At 39.0% G+C, this 19839-nt stretch overlaps 1 protein-coding gene across 15 annotated transcripts in view; it reads right to left on the reverse strand.

The window, feature by feature from the left end:
• DLG2 (discs large MAGUK scaffold protein 2) overlaps window positions 1-19832 on the reverse strand; it is a 1018165-nt gene extending 998333 nt beyond the window's left edge. For 8 of the 15 annotated variants that reach the window (XM_069808476.1, XM_069808473.1, XM_069808474.1 and 5 more), the window contains exons 1-3: window positions 19681-19831; window positions 17847-18925; window positions 1532-1663 (exon numbers count right to left, since the gene is read on the reverse strand). In XM_069808476.1, the coding sequence (XP_069664577.1) occupies window positions 1532-1663; window positions 17847-17865 (151 nt within the window). In that variant the 5' untranslated portion in view covers window positions 17866-18925; window positions 19681-19831. Of the gene's footprint in view, window positions 1-1531; window positions 1664-17846; window positions 18926-19680 lie in introns of all 15 variants that reach the window. The other 7 variants (XM_069808468.1, XM_069808464.1, XM_069808465.1 and 4 more) reach the window with 2 other exon arrangements.
• Window positions 19833-19839: the final 7 nt, after the last annotated feature.

Consider the following 19839-nt stretch of genomic DNA (forward strand, 5'->3'; position numbering starts at 1 on the left):
AATACATCAACAAATATTGCAGTGTAGCCACACACAAAGCACACATGTTAGAACACTTTGAAGGATTACTTCAAAGTACTGCAGGAGTAAATGTATAGCTAATGTCACTTCTGTGACCTGTGTACTTCTTCAGCACATACTTCTATATCCATAGTTATCTTCATAAAAATAACATAGAAACGTCCCATCATTTTTTCATTCTTTAGTTCAAATCTATTTATAACTATTTGGTAAACACCATTCAATTATGAATCTATTTCCTTTTTTGAAGAATACAGAGCAATTAAAAAATATGTAGCGTTTATAAAATAAAGCTAATCACTTTAAAGAAGGTGAGAGAAATTAAAATAAAATAGCATTGACATTAATTACTTCCATTTGCAGGAAATGTTAGAGACTGGTAATGTACATTTTTCATAAATGCTACAGAAATTACTGAAACTCTTCTGGGACCTCCATTGTCTTCACAGTAATAGTGAAGTATTGATGTGCTTCTATGATGTGCTTTTATGATAGATAACCAAAATTTTTCCTTAACTGCTACTGATTGTAGCTCTGCAATGAGCACAATTGGTACTCCGGCTTCAACCAACCACAACTTGAAGGTACGTGTGCTTCCACAAACATCGCCTGTGTTAAGCAATGTGCCCTTCAGACTAGTTCTGCACAAAACATACAGATGTTTGTGAAGGAAAACACCACCAAGGTGCCAATGCAATGTGAGCAAGAGGGCAGAGGGAGGTAGAGCAAGGGTGATGCACAGTTACTGTCACCATTTCCCATCACTGACAGCACAGGCACGGCACAGGGGACAACAGGGATGCTACAGCAACCGGGTACGTTCATGACCTTGAAAACATTATATATAATAACTTATGGAGGTTATTTTATATAAAGCTCCAAAACACCAAGTGCTTGATTTTGATAAATGCCATCATTTACAAGGTGAAATGGGGACCTTCAAGTAAATGGAAGAAAGACTGAGCGATACGCCAGCACGTCTACTTGAACGCTGCAACACTGCACGAATGGGAACGTTCTGCCAAAGTTTCACTGTGTCCTTGAACATTTTTCTTGACTCATTTCCAAGTTTCTTTGGCTGACACTTTTCACAGAAACTTAATGCAAAAGACACAAAGATTTCAGATGCTACTTGGTGCCAGTGAAATCAATGAAACTTTGGCCATTAACCTGTGTGGAGATGGCTTCATCTTCAACTTTGCATAAACAGTTATATCCTACTCTGGTTCAGTAACTTCCATTAAACAAAGGAAAGCAGCAAGGTTTAGGAGTAACTATTCGATGCCTTATCTTGCATGAGTTTTTTGTTACTCTTTCTTACACTACAAATAAGACAATACCTTTGAAATGTCAGGACAATGAGTTTCCCCACAGAGAACCTGGAAGGATCATCTCAATGTGCTGTTCCATTGTAAATACAAATTAAATAGTGACCAATAAGAAAGTTACTAGTTCTGACCTAGCTCTGGCTTTCAAGAACATACATCTACTATTAAATATTAGTACCTACCTAGAAGTGCTTGAAACAAGCTGCTCTTAAAGATGCCCATCACCTTTCTGATGGCTTTTTTCAGTTGTTGCTCTTCTGGCTTCCTTAGTTTTTTACAGTATTCTTCCAGCAGCACTAAAGCTCGGTCAGTATCTAAAAATGAACAAGTAGAAAAAAAATATTTTATTGGCTCTGGAAAGTATTTAAATGTTCAAATATTAACTTCACATTTTTAAAGGCATTGTTCACACACATAAGGAAGATTTACAACAAATGCTGTTGCATTCTGTTGTTAGCTGTATGCCGTGAGCAACATAGGCAAAACGGAGAGATTAACCCAACACCAAAACAGGAAGATTACTGCGTGTCTGAGCTCTCCCTGCAAAGGGAAAACGATCTTTTGAATGGCTTCTACAACAAGTGTTTAACTTTCATTTATCCAAAACCAGCTGGAAGCTATGGGGTATGGACCAAATTACAATTTGCAGAAGCTGCAAAATTATAGACAATAACCATTATGAATACCCATGCAGGAAAACTGGCCTTAAAACATATTCAGAGAAGACATGAGTTTGCTTCGCATCTGCAGCACTCAGTTCTCTGGTCTCTGAATAGCAAATGTGTATCTGAAAGGCAGGTGTCCAAAAGCGTGGTTGTTTTTTTTCTCTTCCCTCACTACACAAAATTGCTATCTACCTCTTTGGTAAAAATGAGACTTTGATAGCAGACATTCATTCATGTGTTGGCTCAAATGTAACAATCCAGCCTTTCTGTAAGAGTCCAGAGAAACAGAGCTCTGTTTCTCCTGCTGCTATTATCTTTGTGTAGTCATTTGCCAAGAGCATGAGTGACATATAAAATTGTATGAAATCCAAACATCACCATCTTACATATAAGAAAATAGAGGAAAATGGAGAATCATGTTTCACCTTTCCTTCTCCCCATCCTAACTAGCTCACAGAAATGTCCACACACGTATGTATATGACACTGAGATATTTGCACATGCTTTTGTAATTATATTGCCAGCAAGCTTGCAATAAGATTACCAAACAGTAAAAGAAATACAAATTAATAATTATAGTGAAACAAGTACCTCAATCTAAATCTCTTACAGTAGAGTTCAAAGCAAGCTTCTTTACCAGGAGAAGTTCAGACTCTTTAGTTAGATTAAACTCAATAAAGTACTGTAAAAAGGCTTGGAAAGGCAAAACAGAACTGCTTTTATCATTCTTTTTTCTAAATAACTGAAAGAAAACTCCTTTTTCACTATATAAAAATTGATCATCTTTGTTCATCCAAGGATCTTGAACAGGATCCCTGTAGCCTGGGCCTTGTGGTGTGACAACTAGAGGAGTTCACAGTAGGGGCAGAGACATGACTTGTGTTCTGTAAGTTGGTAACATTCTCAAATTAAAAAGGGGAAATATTTAATCAATTATTAATGTTTATGAAGATGCAATCTCTTTCATTTCTCCTTACAGAAATTCTGGCTGGTCACAATCATTTTACCAGAAAAATGAAAAACACAATGAATATAAAGGAATGGTATTTAAATGTCTGTGTGTACATATATGCGTGCACACGTATATAAAAATATATGCATATATCACATATATATGAAGATGAGGGAGCATTTTATAGCAGTGTAGACATTTATACAATGAAGAAGCTCACAGTTCCCTGCTGCAATCCCACCTGGAGGGGGGTTTCCAAGAGGAATCCCTTCTTTCCATGAGAGCCGTCCCTGGGGCAGGTAAGGCTTAGGCAATTACCTTGTTTTCACCTAAAGCCAGTAGTCCGCTTAGGACCCACTTACAGAAAGAAAGATCCACTCTTCTAAAAGCCAGGTCACAACACCTGGGCTGGGTTCCCACCATGGATCACCCAAATCAAAAGCACAGCCTCGAAACAAAGTTCTGGGTCCAAGTGGGATATGGTTAGGATATTCCCAACAAACGGCTGGGAATAAAGAACTAATTCTACATGTGAGCTCAGCTTCTTTTGCCTTGAAAACCCCAATCGCATCGTAACTTTCACTGACCTCATGACTGTCTGACCCACCTGTGACGCCGGTGCTGGCATTTATATACTGAGAGTTCCGGCTGCCCTCAATAAAATAATTACTTAATAACTTAAAGCACGGGTTGGAATCAGGCATTCGCCTTCCCCCCAGTACAGACAGGCATATGCAATGAATACATAATTATTTATATTAAATTGAAGCAGCAGAGAGTGGTGGAAAACCACTGCAAAGTATCCAGTACTGAGGATGCTTTTCAGAAGTGGGCTATCTGAGAAATCAGGAAAATGAGATTTGAATGCCTATGCCACACCACAGAGATGCCCTACCACTCCCTCTTTCTTAGTCACTTGGTGAAGTGTGCTGACATCCCCTCCTTCCTTCCCTAAAGTGTATGGTTCTTATTTTAAAAACCAGCTACAAAAAAGTAGCATCCTTTGAGGGTATGAGCAGAGTTTTTATTTTCACTTAAATTATTATTTTTCAATTCATCAAGATGAAAAAAGCCTACTTTTGGTTGACCCCAAAACAGTCCTAAACTCTACAAACTGAACAACCAGCAACAGATCACAGTTCTAGTGTTAAATCTAAATCCTGGCTAAATCCCAGATCAAGTAATTATCTTCCTGCCTAATTTTCCTCTCTAGCTTTAATAGGATACATTCATTTTTACTCTCTCCCTAAGCTCCTGCATGGAGTTGCAGCTTTTTCCCGCACAATCCCACTCGGCAGCAGTGTATCTAGTTTTCCAAATAACCTGTGATGTCTTGCCATGTGCTGGGAGATCCAGTCACCCCCAGGCTGCCCTGCTTTTGCTGAAAGCCACCACTGATGTTCTGGTATCAACTGGAAACACATCTTGACCAAGAATATTGTAGCGTGTTGGGGAGGGGGCTGTGTAACCACTGCTACTGGAGCGCTCCTGAAAAGCCAAGGGGCTTACAGAGACTATTCAAATCTCCAGTCATTTTGGCACTAATTAGGCTGTCAAAAAAGCAACTTTCAGCCTTTTTGACAAACCTTACTGGTTATAAATTACTTGGGACTTGATCTTCATAAGGATTTGTACAGTATTTAGCACGATGGGGCATAATCGTGTTCAGCGACGCCACACAACATTCATACCTCTGCACAACAATCAAACAGAAATATGAAATAATACAATATGGTATGTCTGAAGAATACTAAGTACTCTCTCCAAGATAATAACCATCTTCAACTCCCAGTTATACCCAAAGCAGATGAGGACATCCAGTACTTTGCCTTTTGGCGCTGTCTGACAGCTACAAAGCATAAATAATATTCAGCAGCAAGAACTGACTGCCTGGACTGCAGCACAATAGTCAAATAAGAACCATATTCCCTGCCACCCAAATTAAACCAAAGTTTCTGAAGCTGAATTCCCACACATTCTTCTCATTGAGAAGAATGGCAGACCGGTGGTTTTCACGAAGGACTGGATCTCTGGATGTATGGGATTACAATATCCGATGGAGCACACGGTTAATCTTTAGCAGCCAAAATAAATCCTGTACCTTACAGTCAGAGTATATCATAAATACAACCAAAAATTCCTTTTTCTATTGTACCATTATTCTTCAATGCTGATACCAAACCCAAATTCAAGCAAGACCACAAATCCACTGAACACACAATTTAATATCCTAAGCTGTGAGCCTCCGTGTTGATCCTGAGTAGGTCCGTTGTCTGCTAACAAAAGACTACTGAAAAGTCAGTATCAGCTGTGTCCCATGAGGTCTACAGGACATAGTTCTAGTTTTTCTTACCATTTCTTTGCATATTATGACACTATTTTTAAATTGATCCTATTGGCTTTGAAAGATGACTTTGACAAGAACCATTCAGAAGATACAGTCCTACAAAAACTCACATGTATGCTAGACAGTATATGCATTATTTTTTTGTTTAAATAAATCATACTCAAAACATCTTAATACAATAATAAGAAAAATTTCTTCAAGCTTTTATGGTCCTACAGTATCTTGTCCAAGAGGTTATCAGTTAATCCAAACTAACTAACAATTCTGTAAATTTTACTGCTTTATCACTCCATAATTTTTTAACCAGTTCATAAATGTTTGTGGTTTATGTTACTGACTGAGGAATGGGCAACTGCTACAACACAACAAACCAGAGATACATGATACTGAAACAAAGCTGTAGATCAGTAACTTTGCTTATTGGATTTCTTTGGAAAACTTTTTCCTCCCTCAAACAATCTAAAGTTCTACCACCCAAGAAATTATGTATTTTTTCTTGTACAGAATGAGTCTCTGCTTAATGTAATATATTGATCTATATAAGAATCAAAACCAGGCAAATCCTTTCCTTGGAGTTATTTTAGATGGGATCATTAGAGAATAATCCACACTTTATAGTCCCCACACTTTATAGACACACTTTTATGTATTGTAGATTTTTTAAAGCTCCACAAGTAGACAGTTACACTATAGAGCCAAAAAATCTGTTGGGGCAATGCTTATACGCCTGATGAAACAAATAATAAAATTATATAGAAAATACATTGTTAATACAACCCAAGTTATATTTTAACAAAATGTAGCTTCAGTATAACTTCTAGAGAAAAAGTTTTCCAGGGACACTGTCAACAAGAAATGAAGCCATACATACAAGCAGGTACAGAGTAATGTATACTATATATCAGGAGAAATGAGATTCTCACCAATAAAAAATTGTTTCCTAAAGCATCGCTCTTAAAATGTATGCTACACATATGAAAGACTAAATGTCACATATTTAAAAGCAAGAAAGGAAATTCTGCATTTATTTTATCATTTACTTTGATAAAATTATGCCAAAATCAATTCTACCTTAGCTACTTCTCAGGGTCTGTATCCAAGACCTGGATGCGACTTGCAATACTAACCAGTACCTTAAACCTGAAGCATTCCCTTCCTCTTCTGGTTTATTTCTGCATCTTTGCCTTGCTCTCATTTTTTGCAAGCACATTTTAGAAACACTAAAACTCCATATAGGCAAGGAGACACAGAAAAAATTGAGCTTCAGTTTTTTCAGTAAGAGTGTAACAGGTAGGCACTCTGATTTTGATTACATGAATGCGTTTAGGTGACCCGAAATCTTATGGGAGTTACGTATACAAAAACTGAGTTAAGCGCTTAACATGGTGCAGGTGCACGGTTCTTGTACGGACACCCATACAACTACCGAATGAGTAAAGAAAAGCACGTAAATGCTGTGAAATCAAAACGTCATTATTTTAAGTACACTTTACACTGGTCTGAACAACTACACAGCTGCAGCACTACAGAGGAACAAGCTCCATGGTGTACTTTGAAATACCTGTACATTAGTTTGACCCTGTAGACCCAATGTTCAACTATTTACTTAAGCAAAACATAAATACTCCTGGCAGTTGCGCTTGCTTGAAGGCCGCAGGACTGGACTTCACTTACATGCCATTTGCGTTCATCTAACTATGCTTACTGCAGCATTTCAAGTATGGTACTGGCAGAGTTGAAGCACTGCAGCTCTGCTAGTATGGAGACAGTTGTGTTGATTAAAAAGTCTTTGATACGTACTGTGCCTTCATATGGGACAGAGGATGACACAGCCATGCCCGCACACGGCACTTCACACAACATGATGCCTATGGGAACAGCTACAGGATACTGGAAATGTTTTCTTAAATATCTCCCAGATGTTATTCAAACCCTTTATCCTTTAGATGAACTAAATGTATTCGATCTGAAGATAATTTAGGAATATCTACAAATTTCAATAATTAAATTGGAAAAGATTTGACTAACAGGATTAATTGAATCTATATGAGAAAGATAAAACTGATTCAAAAGCAGCCTCCAAGAAGCTCCACTTTCAAAATTCCTCAAACCAGGGTATGTTGAATGATGATGACTCAAAGCAAAGAATCAGAGGATAGCAGCACCACATAATTCAGGCAGATGCTGTACCTATTTCCCATCCCTTAGAACTCCTTCTGCCCACAGTCAAGCCATATAGGCTAAACTCTATATGGACCTGTATACAATACTGGCCAGGACCAGCCACTGGTTTTGCGGACAAATTGCTGTGCTTCAAACAGCTGTGGGTCTGCTGAGAGTTGCTGCTGCCTTCCATAGGGGTATGAACGTGTCACCCAACTCCTGCTACGAAGCAAGGTAGCTCAGAAGATGGAGAGAAAAAAAAGCAAATACGATTCCAAACTCAGCAAGAACTGGAAACTTCTGCTTTGTCCAAGAAATCACAGTCAGCTGGTTAAGAGTGCCCAGCAGCAACAAGGTCATATCAGGCAGCCACTGCCTCTCAGGGAACACCAAGCCTGCAAGAGCCTGCTGCTAATTTTAGGATCATATTTGCATTTCTTTCCTCCCATTGGCATCAGAGTTTGCGAACGAAAAGACTTTTGCGGTGCAACATTATGGAAAAATGTTGAATTAAATGAAAAATATTATTTCATCAGTGAGAGAGGTTTAACATTAGTTGAGATCTAACCCTAACTGAGTTGATAAGACGGAGATTTTTATTTTGTTCTTTTTTTTTCTAATTGTATCTGCTCCCTTTCCTAAGAGGGAGCATTTTCTGACTTGAGAAGTCTGAGGCATAGGTGACTTTTTAAAGAAAAACATGCCAACACATTTCAGGAGACCCTTTCCTACTTTTGGACAACCAGAACTAGGAAAATGTAGGGCACTGAAGCTGGAAAAGGCATGAGGAATGGGGGAGGAAAAACACAGCAGCCAAAATAGAAGTGAGAAATGCAATCAGAGCACCACGAAAGAGAGCGACGAAATTTTCTCAGTGAACTTTGGTAACTTCAGAAGAAAAGGATCTCAAAAACTACCTTTATGTTTGGGGAGTTTACACCTTTGCTTAGATGACCACTGACAAAAGAGCCAGAGGTCTGAGCAAACACTGTTCCCTGCCTCAATTATTTTAAGATCTCTTGATTTGATCCTCCATTCTGGAAAGCTCAAAAAATTAAAATTAGTTGTTATAGATCAACTAGAGGGGATGCAATAGTTTATAAAAAATTTCCAGGCAACCTGCCTCGGCATTGATCCAAGCCAAAGCCATCAGTAACTCATTTACCTTTCTTAATCTTCACACACAACAGCAAACACAGAGGAATAAATCCTGTTAATATGCAATGCTCTGTACACACAGAGGAGGTGTAAACTAGTCAAATTTTAGAAAGACATACAAGAAACAGTACACTAAGATGTTGAGAAAAACAGAAGCTGTAGGCTCCAATGTTTCAAAACGCTTGAGAACTATTAGACAAATGACAATCATAAAATATTTACACATAAACAACAATATGAGACGCAACTTAATCTAGCAGATTGCAGAGGGAAAGCAGACAGGGAATCTGTGGCTCTCTACAAACCAGTAAGCTCTCAGCATCTTGGGGCCTTCATATTCGCAGTAGGACTTAATGAACTATCAAGAAAAGGCAACATATGGGTTATGCAACCTTGAGGAAACATAAGGCATTACGTATGTGACAAATACTATCACCCAGCGTGATGAGCACTCACAACAAACAAGCAAAAGGGTTAAAAATAACAGCCTGAGAGTATGCATGACACGCAAACCCATCTTCTGTCCTGCTAGGGAAAACGAGGGGACAGAAAAAGGGGGGTTCATCATTTAAGGGATTACCAGGCAGGCTTATTTCTGGGGTTTCAGCTTCTAGGAACCAGATCAGCATACAGAGGAGACTGACACATGATCTGTGAAGATTAATCTTGGGCTAGTGGAGAGACTCTTTCAAGGAATGATATTTAAAGTTACCATTGCATTCTGAGTTGCCCTCGCTCTCCGTTAACTGTAAGAAGTGCAACACCCCTAAATGAACTGTAGCCTTGATGAATTCTCTGCACAGACTGCTTTCCTGCAACACACAAATTTAGGAACAGTTTAGTTGCGAAGCGATGTTATTCTAGACCTTTATGCTGTTAGCCAAGAAATGGGCCAGATATTCTGTGAGAACTGCTATGCAAGTACAACAGCAAATTTCATAAAACAAGGCAATATTATATGCTCAGGTATATTAAGAGGAAAACAGGCATCCAAATGCGAAGGGAAACTGGACTAGAGTAAGGACAGGCAGCTCTGCACTGAACGGTGTTAACATGCAGCTGTGTTACTGCAGGTCTCTGCTCCGAATAGTTAGTGTAAGAGGTTCAATCACACAGCAGCAGTCGCACAGCAGTCTCCTCTTACAGAACACTGATTTGTGCAGATGATGCAAGGAAGAGGGCTAAATGCTCACTGCTTGAAGGTTCCAGTGGTTTTTTTCTACTACATAATTTCCATCTTTTTTGTTATAAATCAGGACAACTACTTCTTGTCCTCCAGATGTCGATGTGGAAAGCAAACCACCGTTATTCCCTTTATAGCCTCTTCCAGATTGTGTGACTTGTCGTGTTGATCCCCTGCTCAGTCTCCTTTTTCCCGGGCTGAACAGTTCCAGCCCCTGCAACTTTTGTACACGGTTTACATTTCCAAAGCCTCTTATTCTCTTTTCTGGAATTAAATTTATCTTAAAGCACAACCTCTAAACTCCGGCTGAAGTCCCAGTAATGCCACAGAACACTGACTGGTGGATGAAGCTGGACAGAAGTACCATCAGCTTTATGGAACACAATACACACACACAAATGACCAGGGAAGCGATGATAATAAAAGATTGCTAGCGTTCTTTTTTTGCTTGTTTGTTAAGAATCAGACTGTTTGCCTAATTTACTTTAGGGAAAACTGGTTCCTTAAGAAAAATTTCAGTTATCAATGATGATTAGCTGCAACAAGTTTGTTGTCCAAGTATCTTCACGCTTGATTTTACACGTAACCATACATCTATTCTGTTAAACTGCCACCTTTACATATTTTTTAGTTTTAAATATATTCCTTTAAACTTGACTAACTGTATTTACCCAAGGAATAGGATAACTATATAAAGATCAGTTAGTGACTGGCTCAGCACAAATTACAAACTTTTCTCCAGCATTTCTGCTTGTCAGAAAGCATCTTGAACACCAAACTGCATTCCTGCTTCAGTGCCCCCAGATGGGAATATCTGACCCCTGCAATCCCACAGATATCCCTCCTCTACTCACCCCATCCTGTAAACTACAATTAAATCTTGAAAAAATACTTGGTATTTAGTGTATAATCTGTTCACTTTAAGTGCCACGCTTTACCATAATAAGGAAGAGTCCACTTGTTGCTTCATTATCAGTGGCTGACTCTGGGACCTGGACTCTTCCTACCACATCACTTCTTTTCAGGGACCACAGAAGGGCTTTAGCAACTGCTGCTATCAGCTGCTCATCCCACCAGGCCATTTCTTTTTTTAGAGTGAGCTCTTTTTTTCCCAGCCGTGTTGAAGGTAATGTGGGGCCTGCTCATCAGTGATCCTTTCTCAAATTTTGTGACCTGGCTACACAGGCTGTTCGTGTCTCAAATACTAGAGCGAGCAGATTCTGGGGCTCTGAGACTCCTTCTAAAACTACAGAAATTCTGCAAATGTAAGTAGCTTCACCTGAACTTCTTGTTTCTGCCTTTCAAGTGTCACAATGTTAAAATCTAAGTGTACAAATGCTAATATTAAATCAACAATGCAAATATGAAGACAGAATGAAAAATGAAGCCACAAACCCTCAAAATGATGTAGCACAAAATGAAAACCTCTTATTTATGCAGCAGAATAAACGTAAATTGGCATCTTAACAGTGTAAAATTATTAAAGAGCCCTGCTTTGAAGAGCTTACAATCTAACTGTATGTAATACACAAAACTAGTGGAACTTGATGTATAGTTGCAAGAGCAAAAACTAGGAGTTATACACTTAATACAACTGCTGTGTGGTTTTGGGTTTGGGGTTTTTTTGCTTTAAGAGAACATCCAACATCAAAATTAACATAAATGTGGAAATTAGAATGAGACAGAAAGCTAACACAAAGATGTCTGTTCAGGAATAAATAACTTGAAAACTCATACAAAATAAGTATTATATCACATGAAAGAAAACAATGTGGAATTAAGAAAATTCAGATCTAATTCAGTAACACTAACATCTTTCTAGTGATGCGAAAAACTAAAATGGAATGAGATTAAATCACCTTTATTTATTACCAAGATATGCACTATGGTCTTACATCTTCTCACATTCACATCAGATTTTTTCATTTAAGAACCTTTGTGTTAATAAAACATGCGCCTCCAGGCAACAACAGAAAAGTAATGCTACATATTTGACATTAAACAACTGAATCTGTAGATCTGCAAAGTTTGGTTTGGGGTTTGTCTGTGGTGCTTTTGAGGTTTTTTTGTTAAGAGCACAGCTCAGCAGGCATCCATCTGCAAGGCAGCATTGCTATACTGCACAACACCTAGGACTGAACTGGAAGGTGACTTGAGTTATTCCACTACAGCATAATGCGATATATGCCATACAGCCAGGGGAGAGAAAAGCACTGTAAAACATAAAAAATTGGTTTCTGTTTGTAAAACCATAAATTGTCCAGATTCCCTCTTTCCAGAAAACTCTACATGATTCAATTCTCTGATAAATGTGTTTTGAAGGAAGCATTGACCTCTTCATCCCAAAACTGAAGACAGACTTAAGGGCATTTGCACTAACTTGTCCTGGCAAAGAGAGTTTAATGCCACCAAAAGCTCCTCTGGACAACAGCCATTAAAAAGCAAATGGTTTCTTCACATATTCTGTATGTTGGTTACTACTGTCATCACCCAGCAGGTGGCTATTTCTGGGATCAATATGGCAAAAGAAAACATGATCTTTATTATTATAAAGATGTTGGTTTGGCACTGTTTTAATCTCCAGTAAATACAAGAAGATACCATAGTGAAACAGACCTTAAAATACCTGTAAGAACCAAGAACCTGGTATGACCTGACCAAAAGAAGCAAATCTGAGTAAGGTAAATTTTTCTCATTTTGCTGAAGCAGGAACCACAAAATCATCTTTTATCACATTTGGCCACTAGTTACAAATTCAGCTTTTTCTCCATGATCACTCTCTGACACCTAACTTGGCCATCTGGAACAAATTCAGAAAGAAAGACGAGAGAATGAAAAGGAAAAAAATATGCTTATAATGCAAGACACCATTACTTCTACTGAATGCAATATGCACTTAACAGGAATGGAGGAGATGATGCACAGCTGCCTCTTGTGTCTGTATCAACGCTACGGTTGCTTCCACATCTAGTGACTGACAGTACAATAATTTATAACACTTTTTTCCCCACAAAAATAATGAATAGTGTTAATTTATGGCACTCATAGAACACACAACGTCAGCTCTCATAAATATCTCTGATAAGGAGATGGTTTTTCCACTAAAATTTATATGAGAGACTGAGACATCATCTAACTGAGACAAGTGAGTTAGTGTAGTTACCCTACGTTCCCTCTACGGTCTATGGGGCAAGAGATGACAATTGTCAAGAAGACAATTCAGATCTTCAGTGGGTTAAAAAGCTCTTTAAAGGTGGATCTCTCTCTGCTGACCAAAGCAGCCCTCCAGGACAACAAGCTGGGCACCCTACATAAGTGAGGCAACTAAAATGGGATGGATCCATGTTAAACATCTGACAAATAGCAGAACAATGGTAGAACTGGAAAAAGAATATAAATTTCACTGTTTCCAGTCCAGAGCCCACTTAGATTTTCAGGCTACATTTATATAATAAAGACTTGTTCTTATAATGCCTGCTCCTATAGTCCTTTTGTGTGCAAAATATCTCACTGTTTCTCACAGAGGAAACAATGGCTGGAAAAAGATTACTGCCATAAAATCAGCTACATCTTCAAATCAAAGCTTTATGGTAAAAGTTAGCAAAGTTTAGATAGCAATTTTCTGCACTTGTTTGTTTAACTCTTAGAAAACTAAAATTGTTCTTTCCAGTCTGTAAACATAACCTACAACTTTGCACTGCTCCCATTCTATTCACTCTAAAAACTGAGAGGTAGTTAAACAGAACTTGGAGTGAAAAATGTGGCCTTTTAGCCATGTACTTATTTGAGAATACTCATCCAGCAATTGAAAGGACAAAAAGCCTGTAATACCAATGACTTATTAGAAGTAAAAGGGAAACAAAAATCTCTAATACGTGCTGGATTTCCTGCTGTAAACTGTACAGAGCCTACAACTACATTCACTAAGATTTTTGAGCATAAAAAGTTATGATCCTAAATTTAAATTTTGTTACCCAAAAAGAAGTTGCCAGTTTTAAAGAGATTTGGGGCATGCAGAATTCCAATGCATTAATGGGAGCTAGCTTTGTCTGGTCCTTTATGAACTTTGCTCTAAAAGTTCCTGTCAAGTTGTTTAGACCCCCTCTTTTCAACAGACCAGCCACATAAAGTTAGCATTACCACTACAAAATCTAGCATTTCATAAAGCATATCTGTCAGATTCTTCTAAATGGCACAAAAGTAGTCCACATTGGATCAGACTAAGACTTCTTAATTGACATTGATGTGCTTAATAAAACATGTCCTTGAAAACATTTCTTTATATAAGAGGTATGATGAAAAAAGTTATTTCACAACAAAGAGAATCAGCATGCCTTTATAAACTGGCTACAAGGTGGAGTGAGTCAATATAGTAATAGCAGCCCAGAGGTTTCACCTGGCTAAAGATATCATTCCTCTCACTCTCAGGGATGGACAGTGGCATGAGGGCAGTGTAAATCCCAACATTCAAGTATCTCCTACCGCCTAGACATAGCTACATGTGCAAAGACAGTGACAGCATTAGTCTAGAAGCACATGTGCAGCCAGGCATCTAGATGTGGGGGTTCCTGCCACCTCCATGTGAATCACAAGCCGGGCTCCAAAACTGGAATCTGGTCTCCATCACAGAGGAACATGGATTTAATTAGTTCTTTCCGTCACTGTGAAAGACATGAATGAATTACAGTAACATCTTCTGCTCTTAACTATTCCATAGATGAATCCAAAATATATGCAATTACAGATCTAAATATAGTCCCTTACAATTAACAGAAATCAACTCCGCTAAGCAACTCAGGGAGGGAGGAAGACATTTAAAAACACACAAAAACCTGACTTCACTTAGTAACTGGACTTCACTTCTTCTGTATGGTAGTATTATTTTACTTTGAAGAGAAGCTTTCCTCAAGAAGTTTCATAAATTTGTTATGAATAGTTGTATTCAAACATATCCTAGTTTGTTTGTGAAAGTAAAGTAAAAATTAAGTGAAAATAATGAATTTATTTGCTTCTCAAATTTGTTCATCCCGTATTGTCTCTAAATGGCACTGTCCAACAAACAATTTTGTAACTGAAATCAAATGTCTGGTTTGATTTAAAATTTTAAGCGTACTTAAGTGAAAGATGAGCAACCAAAAGCCAAAGAGAATAGCCATTTGCTCAAACATGCAGCAGCAGTGCAATAATCCATACAGTGTCTCGCCCCTTATCTAAATGGAGCACATTCAATGCCTGCAGGGTACTCCGTTCTCCCTTTCCAGCCTTGCTTTTTTTGTTTGTTTGTTTTCCGAGACTGACAGCAAGCATGCCAACTCTGTGAATATTGTTGGGAATATGCAGCCTTAGTTTCCTCCAGAATGAAGTGAGAAAACAAAATCTTTTCACTCTAGCACATCAAGCAAGGGCAATCACATACTGACACAAACACAATCAGAACCAGGTGCAAGCCTTTTTTGCCACATCCATAAGAAATCAGTGCTTCCTCTAAGTTACATGGTTTTTACTAGTAAGGAAACCATTGTTTTCCTGACTAAACAGGCCTAGACTTTTAAAAGCAAGATGGCAGACATCATATCAAGCCGTAAGGTAAAGTGTAATTATGTCCAAAGCTATGTGAAATGGGAAGACCAGTACTGGATGTGAGAGCTCTTTCAAAGGCAAATTCTCCAAATGCATTCACTGTTCTTTACAAAGACCCAGAACCAGTCAATGCCAAAGTAAGCAGTGTTTGCTAACAACTTCCAGTGATAAACATCAGGATATTTTAGAACTTGTTTTTACAGGTTACTCTGTCTCAATACTGATTTTAGAAGAATATTTTGATCAAATCCAAAATAGCAACACATAAAGAAGTGCTGAAAGGGAGAGGGATAATCCTGTCCTTAATGTTGCCATTGAAATACATGCTTTTGCACAGCCTAGAAGAGAGTATCCCACAGAGATTTCTACAGATGGCATGGGTGGGAAAGACAGTAGACATGAACTCCCAAATACATAAGACCAGAAAAGGAGAACAGAAATACGAAACTAGTTAGACACAAAGTGCTGTCAAAAGCATAAAGCAAATAAATGGGGAAAAAAAACAGGGAAAAATCCCCTCAATCTCCCTAATATTCAGAGGAGTAGCAGGGATTACTTGTAACAATAGCAGATTTTTTTTAAATGGGTAGTATGTTTCAAGTTGCCAGCATACTTTTAATTACATTTAGAAAGTTAAAGTCTATTGCATGAACTAGACAAATTAAGTCATTCAAAATAATAACAGTTGCTGATTCGCTAACATTTTTAATCCTGCAATTTACATGCTCAAATACATTTTTAACAATATCCCTTTAATACTCAAATACAATCACACTGGCAACTTCAGTGCACTGACTGATGTGACAATTTAAAGTATTTCAAGGAAGATATTTGGGTCTCTTGAGTTTATATTTTAAAATTGTCAAAATACATATCCTCATAAAACAGAAGAAGAAATTAAAGCCTTGATGGACATTAAGACTGACCCAGACTGTCTTGAAACAAAAAGGAAATCCCCAGATTTTTAAGGACAGAGGGGACCGCTATGATTGCCAGTCTAACTTCCTGCACAAAGGAGCCCATAAGATTTCACCCCCAAAACACAGCAGCAAGTATTTTGAAACTGAATTACAGCTAAACAGCACAGAAACATCCTCAGTGTAAATCACCTAATTCAGGATTAAGACTTAAAATATGAAAAGACAGTCTTAACTTTCCTTCTGTAAACAGGTAGAGTACGCAAGCCTCACCAGTACATCAGGCTGACACGTTTACAGCACAGCAGGATGAATTGTTAAGGGCTGGTACTCCTCCATACACATTCCCATCTTTACTACACATAATTGTAAGTAATTACATGAATGACAATACGATTAATTAAAATATTTCAGTTTTGAAAATTCATTTCTACACTGTCATCTGCTAAAATACAATCACAAAATCCTATTTATTGCTTTTTGCATGAAAATAATTCTAGCAATCTGCATGTTTTTATCATTATTTACATAGTAAACGTTAACTCATAACTAATACTGAAGGGTTATTTCCTACAAGGAAAAGAATCCATAGTCATATCAACTATATCCCCATTTCTGTTGTGTAACATTCACTTTTTGCTCCTTCCCCCACATTTTGGTATCATCAGATCCAGGGATATATCAGATCCAGGGACATCTGGAGAGATAAGCCGAATAGAAAGGGCTCACATGCTATTTATTCTATTAGCATATTCTGAAATTTTAAATTGGTGTTGTATCTGCAAGGAACCAGAAATAACCTAAGGTCTACAAGTGTTTTCAGAGAAAGAATTTCCCCTCATATATTCTCCAATTCTTGTTTGAACACTGGAAACCACATTTTCCAAAGCTGCTTCTATACTTGCTGTAATCACAAACTTTAGGAGAGAAGGGGCAAAACGTAAGACCTGTCACCTTTTCTTAAATGCTGCCATACTACAGTCATAAAGATAGTACTTTTATATTCTATTAAAGCATGGAAATCAAAGTTAGTTAGAATCGCATTTTAAAAACCCACATTCAAATGGCCTTCAAAACACAACTCTTGATAACTTTTATTTAAAATTAGCCTTGAAACTTTATTCCTTAATTTATGCTGCTATTGATGGCTGATGTTTATCCACCAAACATGTAAAGAATAGATAATAGACTAAACCTATGATTTTAAAATTCATTACTGTTTGTAAGAGAGGCTTCTCACAAAATTAGATGCCAAGCTTTTCTCTTGGTGTCTGTTCAAGATCTCTGATGGCTGATCTTTATAAAATAACTATTTGAGGCCAAATTTGACATGACAAGTCTTAAAACATGGCATAAAAATACTTTTTAAAATTATTATTGTAAGTGCACGGATTTTTCTCCCATTTTCAGCGCAAAAGAAAAACAATTTCAATCCCCCATTAAAACACTTTTAATTTGAAATTGTAAGTACTAGAAATGAACAATCTAACAAAATGAAGATGCAATATGAGATATGAAGCTTGATAGCCCACCTTTCTTCTTGACTGGCATTCTTCTTCCTACTTCTGAATCTGGCTGCAAGCACTTATTTATAGGTATTAACGATGTACTGCTGGAACACTTTGCGAGGTCAGGAACTGGCTATCATCTATTGCAAAACACTTTTACAGTTCAGTTAGGAAATGCAGCTTCCATCTTCATTTCTATCAATACTTGCTGTTTTCTTGTACTGGACTTCCAATACTTCCCACAAATAAGAAAAAAAAAAGGGAAAAAAAGAAGCTTTTTGATTTTTTTTTTAAGAGATGTTTTCAATTTCTTTAAAATATATTTGAATCTATAAAAATACAAGAGAAAATGTTCCTTGGCAATATAAAACCTTATTATAACTCCTCTTCTGGCAGCAAAGTTTGAAAATTAAAAGATTTTATGTAATACAATTAAGGCACAGTCCATCTCTAGGCAGCTGTCTTAAAACTCCACCTGTACACGCTCAAAAACATATTATTTGCAGGACAAAAATGCCCAAATAATCCAAATAAGGAGGAAGACAAAAACAATCCAAAGTGACTCTTTTAACTTCTTTCACTTCTTGAATGAATCTCACTAGCTATGTATTAGGTGACTACACAGCAGACTGAAAAGGTCCCTTTTTCCTCCTCACCAGACAACAGCCTTCAAATATCACCCTCTTACCCAACAGAAGTCACTGGCCAGTCACTTTCATTTTTATTATCTGCAAGCCACCCAGCCTTACGGTCTTTAATGTCCCTCTGATCCTCCCATGTATTAAAAGAGAGGATTGAAAACGAGGAAAGCAATCCCTTGACCTGGAATTATTAAAGTGACAGTGCTGCTCACTGGGCACTTTGGCAAAGCAGATTGCTTTATACTGGAGTCATTTACTTCATGCCATTTCTTCCTCTGCACAGCAGCCACCTCGTGAAAGAGGAATAAGGAGAGTTAGGAGACGAGCTTCACAAAAGGTTCATTTTCAGAGATAATGAAGTATTAATGAAACGAAAAGCAAGCCATGGGATCAGTCCAGAGTTTCCCACTCGGAAGCGCAGCTGGTTGGCTTCAATACGAGCCTCTGTCTCCCTCCCTGTTTCTGGAAAAAAAACAAAAAGAGAGATACAGAAACGGGATAGATTTTCCTCATCTAGCTCCTTAGGAAAAAGTAAGAAAGAGGTGGACGAGCTCCAGACGCTCCCCTTGCCCACACGAGGAGCTGCGATGCAGGTGGACGGGGCTTTGCTTTGCATCGTCTTCTTTAGGAGAAGGAAACTGTTATTTGTGAGGGGGGGGGGGGCTGTCTCTGTTTTGCTAACGTTAAAGATGTTCACGGTTGGGATCTGTTTGTCCCCGGCCCCCTCCAGGCAGGGACTCTGCCCCCCACACCCCCCCCCCCGGTTTCTCCCGGTCCAAAAGGGAACCGTCCGTCGCTTTCTGAAGCGGGACGAGGCAGACAGGGCTGGCTCGCTCGGTGGAGGACTGGGATGAACTGGAGGAGCCGGGCTAGGTCTAGGGAAGAGGACGGCTTCCCCCGGGGGCTGCCGAGGGAGAGGGGCAGGAGCGGAGGGAGCTCAGGGGGGGACGGGACGGGGAGCACAAAGGAGCTGAGAGGAAGGGAAAAGGGGAAGGGGAAAGGGAAGGGGAAAGGGAAGGGGAAGATAAAGGGGAAGGGGAAGGGAAAGGGGAAGGGGAAGGGAAAGGGGAAGGGGAAGGAAGGGGGCTGAGGGGGGAACGGGTTCTGAGGAGGGGACGGGCGGGAAAGGGGCGCGGGGGCTGAGGGCAGGGGGCCGCAGGCGGCGCCCTGTGAGGGGGGCTGAGGCCTGGGCGAGGGGAGGGGGTTCAGCGGGTTACCCCGAGGACGGGGCCTCCCCCCATCGAAGGCTCCTCGCTCCGCTAGGGGGAGTCCCCGCGTCCCGGCCGCCGGCTGCAGGATCCCCGCTCAGCCCCGTCTCCATGGAGGAGCCGCCGCCGTCGCCGCCGCCGCCATCCACCGCCCCTAGCAACCAGCAC

Source organism: Haliaeetus albicilla, chromosome 20 (genome assembly GCF_947461875.1).
Source record: "Haliaeetus albicilla chromosome 20, bHalAlb1.1, whole genome shotgun sequence".
Taxonomy (NCBI): domain Eukaryota; kingdom Metazoa; phylum Chordata; class Aves; order Accipitriformes; family Accipitridae; genus Haliaeetus; species Haliaeetus albicilla.